Genomic DNA, 8,990 nt, shown 5'->3' on the forward strand with positions numbered 1-8,990 from the left:
TCTCGTACCTCTAAATCATCCCGGTATCAAGCAATGCAATAGCTCAAAGCACAAAAGTCCAACTCCAGCGTTATGTACATGATTAGCAGCCAGAAACTTCACACCCTCTAAAAGCTGGCGACAGCAATCGCAATCGACTGATCTTCCGAGTGCGAAATGGAGACGGTAACTTCGGTCACGCCAGCCTTCTTGGCGGCTTCAGCGGCATCGCCGTGCAGCTAAGTGAGGCGTTAGCATGAGGTTTGGGTGATGAACAACTGTGATGTAAACTTACTGAGACAACAGGGGCACCCTGCTCGTTGGACAAGATCTCAATGTCCTTGAGCGGCGCGCCTGCACCCTTGCTCTGCACACCAAGACTCTTGAAGACGGCCTCCTTGGCAGACCAGCGGCCGGCGAAGGAACTCTGAGGGCTGGCAGCCTTCTTGCAGTAGGCAATCTCGTTGCTGGTGAAATTGCGCTCCACAAAAGTCTCGTTGTCGATGTTGATAGCAGAAATGTCTTCAACGTCAACGCCGATCTTGCTGTTATTGCCAGCCTGAAGTGTCTTGGAGAGTCCCTCCACCATCTCTCTGGTCTTCTGTGACTTGGGCAGCTTGGCGGCGGCGGCCTGCTTCGCAAAGTCGGAAGCGTAGGTGAGATCCTTGCTCTTCTTTTCAAGGGTGACACGGGCGTCGGGGTTGAGAAGAACCTTGCGGAGCTGCTCCTCGGTGTATGGAGAGTGGTCCTTGGCCTGGAAGATGGCGTTGTTGATCATGCCGTTGTGCAGGTAGCGGTATGCCTTCTTCTGGCGAGCATTGACCTTGGCAGCATACGCGTTGTAGGTGGCCTCATCAAGGACAGCATACAGGTATCTGGGGTGGATGCCGATAGCTTGGGCACCCTTCTGACCGAAACCGAACGAAGTCACGGAGAACGCCTTGACACCGTCAGTCTGAATACTGCGGCTAGGGTAGACGATGAAGTCAAACTGCTCCATGACCTCGTCGACATTGTCAGCATTCCGGTTACCGGGCACCAAGCCGGTGTTCAGCACCTGTAGACAGCCGTTGAGCATCCAGGCACCAGCGGCACCCTTCGGGTGACCAGTCAAGTACTTCTGGAAAATGCCGAGGACGGCGTTACCCTTCTTGCGACCAAGGTGGCGTAGCTGCTCACAGATGACCGACGACTCGTTCTTGTCGTTGGCCTTGGTAGAAGTGCCGTGGAACGAGGCGACGTCAAGGTCATCGATCGTGAGACCCCAGGTGGCGAGAGCGCCACGGAGAGGAGCAATGCTGTTGTCCTGCTTCCAGAAGCTGTTGCCGAGGCTGCGGAGGACTTCCTTCTCTTGGCGGACGGCCTCCTTCTCGATGTGGACGGCGCGATCCTCAGTGTACTCCTTCTCGTTGACCTCACCACCCTGTGACTTGATAGCAGCAACCTCCTCGTAGAGATACTCGAGCTCGGACTCCTTCCACTGCCGGATCTGCTTCTTGCGCAGCTCGATCTGGCGACGGCGGTACTTGATATCCAGGAGGGGAGACGGGAACTTGCCGGCGTTCTCCCGCGCAGTGGTGAGGACACCTTGACCAGGAGCAGGGACCGAGCGACCAATCTTGTCACTGGCGGTGGTGGTGAGGGCCAGAATACCATAGATAGGCAGACCCATGTCGAGCGCCAGCTGAGCGGTCATGATGAGCTGGATACCAGATCCCTGAGATTCCATGAAGCCGTTTCTGGTGGTAGTTGTGGGACGGGACATCTCCTTCGGAGTGCGGCCGTGCGCGAACTCGTCGACGGCGTTGCTGGTAGCCTTCATGTTGGCAAACTCGTACGAGCCCTCCTCGTTCAACTCATCGAAACCACCAACCAAGCAAATGCGGGCCTTGCCCTCCATGATGGTCTCGTAGCCAATGTCGACAGACTCAACAGCAGTGGCGCAGGCTCCGACAGGGGTCTTGATGGGACCCGAGGAAGACAGAAGCAACATGTTGACCCACGCTGCGGCAGTGTTGATGAAGGTCTCCTGGAGAATGTCGTTCTGGACAGGACGATCCATGAGGCGATCAACATGCATGCTGTGGATAGCATTAGAGCCACCCATACCAGCACCAATGCAGTTACCAAGTTCCGAGACGTGCACATATTTGTAGAACTCGTAAGGATCGGTGATACCAGAGGCGAGCAAACACTCGGCGACCGACACGAGAACGAAAAGAGTCGCGCGGTCAACCTGGCTGATAATGTCCTCGGGTACACCGTACTTCTTGGCATCCCAGCCAGTAGGAATCTGGCCAGCAACCAGGCGGTCGAAGCGAAGCGCCTTGGGGACCCAGAGAGTCGCGCCCTGCTTCATGCGCACAATGTACTCGCCACTCTCGGGGATCTCGAAGATCTCTGCCTTCTCGCCGTGCTCGCGCTGGAAGGCCTCTGCAGTCTCCTTAGACGTCTCGAACGGCTCGAGGTCGTGCTCAATAACAACCTCCTGCAGGAGCTGCTTCTTGTTGGGATCGTAACCACCGAACAACTCGGGCTCGATAAGACGGATACCAGAGTGGTCCAGGATGTGCTTCTCATACTTGGCCTTGATGTCCTTGTCATCCACGGGCTCGCCAGATTTGGCATCAACCCAGCCGGAGTATGGCTGACCCTTGATAGGGCCATTGTGGTGCCTGATCAGGCCCATGATCCAGGCCATCTCGACGCACCCCTCAAGGGAGAACTGACCATAAGCCTCCATCTCCCAGCGGGTTCTCGAGTTACCCCAGGGGCCAACTTCGGCGAAACCAGTAACAACGACAACCTTGTCAAGGTCGACCATGCCCTTGAGGTTGGCATTGAGAGGCGCGATTTCCTTCTTCCAGTCTGGCAGGGTCGGGAAATCGAACTTGAGGTTGGCACGAGGCTCCACCTTCTTCTGCTTGTACAGAGTCTCGGAGTCCTCGCCGTTGACAATCTTGTTCTCAAGGGCAGTCTCCTTAGTCACAGCACGACGTGTCTCGCTGGTCTCCATGATGTCCTTGCGAAGCTTGGTCATGGTCTCGTTGAGGTTGGGCAGGAAGTGCAGACCGCCGTTTAGGTCAGCAAATACTGGCTCGACCTGGCAGAGATCGACGACGTCAGGCGACATCAGGCCGAGCAAGTTGAACGCCATTTCCTGCTGCGAGAACGTGCGGACACCAAACTTCTCAACACCCTCCGCAACAATGTTGTTGGCCGACATGAGACCAGTGCCACGGGTCCAGCCAATGACGGCACCGCAAATGGTGAGGTAGTTGCCCCAGTCCTCGGCGTGCCAGCGGTTGAAAAGCGTCTCCAGACCAAGCTTGGACTCGGAGTAGAGACCGTCGCTACCGAAAGTGCCGTGGTTGGGCGACAGAGGCAGAACGACCTGCGCCGGACGGGTCTCAAAGCCCCGCTCGGCCTTCTGAGTCTTGACGCATCCGAGGAGGCGGAGAACATTTGTCAGCATGATGCGGTGAGCAAGCTCGGACTTGGAGTCGATCGAATCGATCTGGCGGCCATTCTCGGGAATGGCAGCAAATGGAACAATGTAGTCGAGATCCCAACCGAGACCATTCTTGCTGTCGTAGATGTAGTCAACCAGAGCCTCGACATCCTGCTTGCTGCCTCCATTGAAGGGGACAACAACCAGCTGAGAGCCGCGAGCGCCAAACTTGGCGTACATCGCCTGGTAGTACTCGGTGACCTCGCGGGAGAAGCGAGAGGTTGTGACAATAACCTTGGCGCCACCGCTGATGAGTCCAGACAGGACCTCGGCACCGATGGAACCAGCGCCAGCACCGGTCATGAGAGCGTATTTGCCCTGGTAGCTGACACCGTTCTTGGCAGCCTCCTCCAAGCAGTCGAGATAGACGCCGGTCAGCTTCTTGCTGTACTCCCAGCCGTGCATGTTCTGGCGACGAAGATGCAGGAACGGGATAGTCTCGACCTTGCCCTTGGTGTTTTGAGCACTGGCTTTGAGGGCAGCAGCCCGCTTGGTAAGACCAGTGGACTTGCTCTCCTTTGGCAGGATCTGAGACTCGTTCATGGCGAGGGAGCGGACAACATTGGCATAAAGCTTCTGGAACTCGATCTTGGCCGTCTTTGACATCTTGTGCTGCTCCTTGATGAGCTTCACAATGCGGCTGAGATCGTTCTGGACCTTGGTGCGGTTGCCGTACTCCGAGATCTTGCCGCCTTCGGCCATCTGCTGGACGTAGTGCTCAAGCTTGCGGCAGCTAGGGCGTGGAACTTCCTCGTAGGAAAGGTTTCCACGAGCATCGACGGTAGTGCGAGGGCCTGTCGGGACGGCGACATCCTTGTAGACCGGGGGGACGTTCATGACCTCGATGCAGTTCTCGATTAGTTGCAGACCAAGTTCCTTCGCAAGCTTGTAGGTCTCGCCACGTTCGGTGGGGCAGTGGTCGATATGGTACTGCATGAATTCGAGGAGCCTTGGGTTGGACTTGCTCATGATGCGGATGCACTGGCTGACAATTTCACGATCGACAGCTTTGAGACGGCCAAAGAGAACATCGTAGTACATGCTGAGAACGTCTTGGCGGGCCCAGTTCCATGAAGAATCGTATGTGCGAGCCTTCAGGGGGCTAAAAGAAGGCTCGATGCCCGCAGCATAGAAGTCGCCGTGCTCCGCGTTCCAGAGATCGACTTGCGCTTGGAGGACGGAAGAGGCTTCGTGGGATGCCTGAGCCGCCTTTTCGCCAGCGCGAAGGTCCATCTTGAGGTATCTGGCCAGAAGCTCGACCTGTTGCTTAAACAGAGCACGCTGGTCCTTGGTGAGGGCATCAATCGCCGCCGGGTCCATCATCATGCCTCCAGAACCGCCACCGGCGTCACCGCCGGCAGATACTGTCGACAGGCTGATTCCGGCATGGCTGGCGTACTTTTGAGTCACATCGTCGAGGAACGCCTTGGCGTCAGGCTCGCCGCCAAGACGAGCAGCAGGCTCCATGGTGATGGCCAGGACAAGGACACCGTCTTGTCTGCCTTGAGCCAATCCCCAGCGAGTTTCCAAGTACTTGCGAGCGGCTGTGATATTGAAGCCGCCAGGCATCTTGGAGGATATCAGACGGGCAACGAGAGCCTGGGAGGTCTTTCCAAGCTGGCCATTGAAGGTTTGCTGCATGACAGCGCCAAGCTCGTCTAGGGGGGTATCTTCGGGCTTCTCTGGTGTCGAACCGAACTCTTTTCCGAGGTCGCCAAGGATTTCATTTTGTAACGTGGACTTGCCTGAGGACAGAATTCATGGTTAGCACTGATGTAGCAGTTTATGCACAATAGATGGGATGGAGCGCAGCACAAACCTCCTACCAAGTCCTTGATGGCTTTGCTGAGCGGGATTTCAGCAAACGGTTTCTTCAGCTTCTGTGCAATCAAGGCTCTGACTACGTCCACAGCCGGCAGCGGGGCATCGGCTACGGCGGCGGCTGGCCCAGCGCTAGGGGCAGCAGGGGCAGCAGACACAGGAGCAGCGGCAGCGGCAGCGGCTGGAGCAGAGGCGGGCGCGCTGCTGGAAGAGCCCTCCGCAGCTGGCGCCGCGGCCTCCTCCTCTACTGGGTCTACATCGTAGTAGATCTCTTTGGAGTCTTTGTTGTAGCAGAGAATCTGGCGTTGAAGGGACTTGGCGGCGTCAAAGGCTTCATACTTGAGGCCAATGGTTCGCTTGGCCATTCCGCCAAGAGTGTCGGCAGGACCGATTTCGACTATACGCTCAGCTTGTTGCTCTGCGAGAAAGACATCTTGCGTCTCAATCCATCTGACGGGCGAGGCAAACTGGTAGGCCAGCAGCTCCACGAGGAGCGTGTGGGCGAGCTCCTGCTCGACTTCGGGGCGCATCTTGACTGTGGTGTTACCGCTTTGTCGTGCGGGGGCTTGATGGCTGAGTTGCTACAATTAGGTGGCCGACAAAAGACGACGTAGGCGTGGTCGTCTGAGAGCAGCTGTAGAGAATGGAATTCACGCAGAATGCGTCGAGTCTACCACGTCTCGAAGGCACAGGCCGTTCGGAACGAGATGCGAGCAGGCCGCCGGGCGGAGGGCTTGCTCTGAAAAAGAAGGCGGAGAGGGTATGAGGTCCGGGCTGAGCTTCTTGGGCGTGAAGTCAGCGGGATGTGTTTCTGCAGTTTGTGATTGAGGTCAACCAGACTCGCTTGGGCTCGAGTTGGATGCTGGAGACAGGGCAAGAAGCAAAGAGGGGCAGGATAGGGAGCTGCGATGGGAAGTTTTGGACAAAAACCAAACCAGGCAAGCTCAAGCACGACGGTGTCGACACTGGGACGGGTTGATAGAAGAGGGACCACGAAAAGAATGGGCCCAACACAGTAGCACCCTGGAGGGGGAGCGCGCCTGTGCAGGTGTGGAGGAAGGAGGGGGGAGGGGTGTGACTTACTCACCACAATTGGGAGCGGGCGAAGGGGCCAGCGACCCGGTCGCCACGGCGCGCGTACCTGCCGGAGACGGGACCACCAAGAACAGGCCTGGCTGGACGATGGGAAGTCCCGGCTCCACGCAGAGCAGCCTCCCTGACAGCAACTCAGAATTCGGCCGATATCGTATGCAGGACGTACGTGGAGGGGCCATTATTCTGGGTGGCTCCAACAGGTCTCGCATACCGCTCGCTCTCGCGGTTTATCACAGAAACCTTGAGGGGCAGAGTGAGAGCGAGCATAACAGCTTGGACGCGCGATCTCCCCCCGCTGTGCATAGGTATGGCTGGACGTTTTCGTAAAATCAGCCAGACATGCTTATCCATACTCGCTGACAGGCACGAATAGCGATCATCATGAGTCTGACACATCAAGCAGTGAACGACATCTAATCTCTTCGTCTGGCAGTGCGTTGTGGCGGCCTTTGCTTGCCTGCCTGCCGGCAAGTACCACCTAGGCACAAACCACATTTATCGCCACACCTCGCGACATCCGACGGCCCTGCAGTGGTCCCAAATCATGTAATGCGGCACTTCTGGGCATGTCACACCACATCGCAAACCAGCAGTTGGAGATTGGAAAGCGTCGTGGAACCGCTGTGCCAGAGACGAGGAGGCCGTCCGTTGACAGCTGTGGCCTTTCCCAAATGTTGAATTCTCAATTGCACCAGGGCAAGAATTGGGGAAAGGTCGACGTGGAGTCACTGCTCCGCTCCACACATCCGCCCCCTCACACTTTGGTTCCACCCCCCCCCCCCCGCCCCTTTCTCCTACTGCGTATGCCCGGCTTGCTGTTGCCTGGCATCGGAAATGTCCAGAGCACAACACCTTGACAGCCATGTCATGATTACAGGGCCTTACTCGTGGCTCGGTGAACAAACCACAAACCTCGTCTCGAAAAGGGCCTTCTGTGCCCATGTTTTCCACACCATAGCAGGCCAGATTCCCCATACTGCGGCAGTGGCTTCCCCGGTTCAAGTCCGCGTGACTTGGAGATGCATGAATCGCGCGCATAGTCTAGTCGCTGATCGCGCTTGGGCAAGCAGGTATTAGCAACTGGCCTGACTGCACAAGTCGTGCTCTGTACCAGAAAACCAGAAAGCTGGCGGCCCAGCCCAGGTCATCTAGTGTACTACGACAGTGCTGGACCCGGCCACGCCTTTACCGGGGCGGAATCGAGGGAGTGTCGGAACAAAGTGAGCTCACTCTGACAAAGGCGGTCCACCATCTCTTGCCGACCCCAGAGCGTGGGTTCGAAGGATGCCAGACCGCCAGCCCGGCCACCCCTGATTCGTCTAGCCAGACTCCCGGCCCACTCCTGTGGCTCCACTAGCTCCTCAACCATATTCGTGAGCTAGCTGCCCCTGGAAAAGTGGCGTGCCCAGACAAGACCCTAGATCTTCCATGGCTTCCAACGCTCCAGCTTTCCACGGCCCCCTTTCCCGCCCGCACGCAAACGCATCGGCCATTTTCCAAGGCCCGGCGTTTGAAATGCTCCCCTCGCAGTATCCTCCTCTTCCACATAGGTTTTAACCTCAATTGCGTTATGCAGCTGTCAGAGACCATGTCTACCACCACGTAGCAGCTCGGGTACACCGCCTGTATTGCAGGTCAGGGATTACGTCACACCAGTGTCGACAACCGAGAATAGCTCAACACGATAAGGATTGATTACGACGCTGGCATGCACCCTCCTCACCGTCAGTGAAGGGCCCTGCCGACAGTCATCCGCATCAGGGGACGGTCAAGGCTCGCTGGGGTGGCTGGGGTGGCACTTTACAAGCCCGGGCTGGGGGGTTGACAAGTGGCTCCTCGTCCAATCACAGCGCGATCTCATCCAGATCAAGTACCGGTACTTGCGAAGCTACTTGGGCAGTCGGTCGTGGCGGCAGCTTGCATTACACATCTTGATAGACTCCACTGTTAACCGTGCTTGTCAGGAACAGTCATTTCTTGCAATTGCTGACGCTCCGAGGACGAAATACCTTGACGGGTTTCCAAGCCTGGAAGCTACGTAAACGCGCTTCTGCCTGAAGGGGGATAGAGGCATTAAGCAACGAAAGAATGCCCGAGACAGATGGCGCCGCTCATGGGGGAAGCGTTGGCATGGTGATACAGCTGTTGAGGGAAGGACTTGATAATACTCCTAGTTGATCTCTACGCCGTGATCTCCGAGCTGGAACCGAGCTCCGACCCGACTTACACACACCAGGATGGAAACTCTACAGTTGGCGGGCCTTGTCGTTCCACTCTGGCCCATAACAGCTCAGATTTTGTGCTCAACACATGATGCCCAAGTGTTGAAGGTGTTCATCGATGGGCGTCTTCGACGAGCGGATCACTCACGATTGCTCAGTGGTGGGAGCCTCACTGTGCTTAATCAGCTGTAGAAGTACAAGTCTCAGTGGCCATAGAAGACAGCAAGCTTGGAAGCTCCTCGGCTTGGCCACGCCGTGTACTAGACGCACACCACGTCGTGCCCTTGACTGCCCGGCCCGCCTCTAGGACGGTGCTTCCAGAAGCCATCGAAGCACATGGGGAATAGTGCACCCCTCCAGCT

The 8,990-nt window shown here is 57.0% G+C and overlaps 1 protein-coding gene across 1 annotated transcript; it reads right to left on the reverse strand.

Moving 5' to 3' along the window:
• Positions 1–107: 107 nt before the first annotated feature.
• Positions 108–5,841, reverse strand: B0I36DRAFT_360897 (fatty acid synthase-like protein; the record flags this gene model as incomplete). The annotated part of the gene is made up of 3 exons (XM_046158406.1): positions 108–218; positions 275–5,235; positions 5,310–5,841. 3 exons carry the CDS (start codon positions 5,839–5,841, stop codon positions 108–110), a joined length of 5,604 nt encoding a protein of 1,867 aa, XP_046015645.1.
• Between the last annotated feature and the right edge of the window lie 3,149 nt (positions 5,842–8,990).

This window comes from Microdochium trichocladiopsis, assembly GCF_020744255.1.
Source record: "Microdochium trichocladiopsis strain MPI-CAGE-CH-0230 chromosome Unknown B0I36scaffold_3, whole genome shotgun sequence".
Taxonomy (NCBI): domain Eukaryota; kingdom Fungi; phylum Ascomycota; class Sordariomycetes; order Xylariales; family Microdochiaceae; genus Microdochium; species Microdochium trichocladiopsis.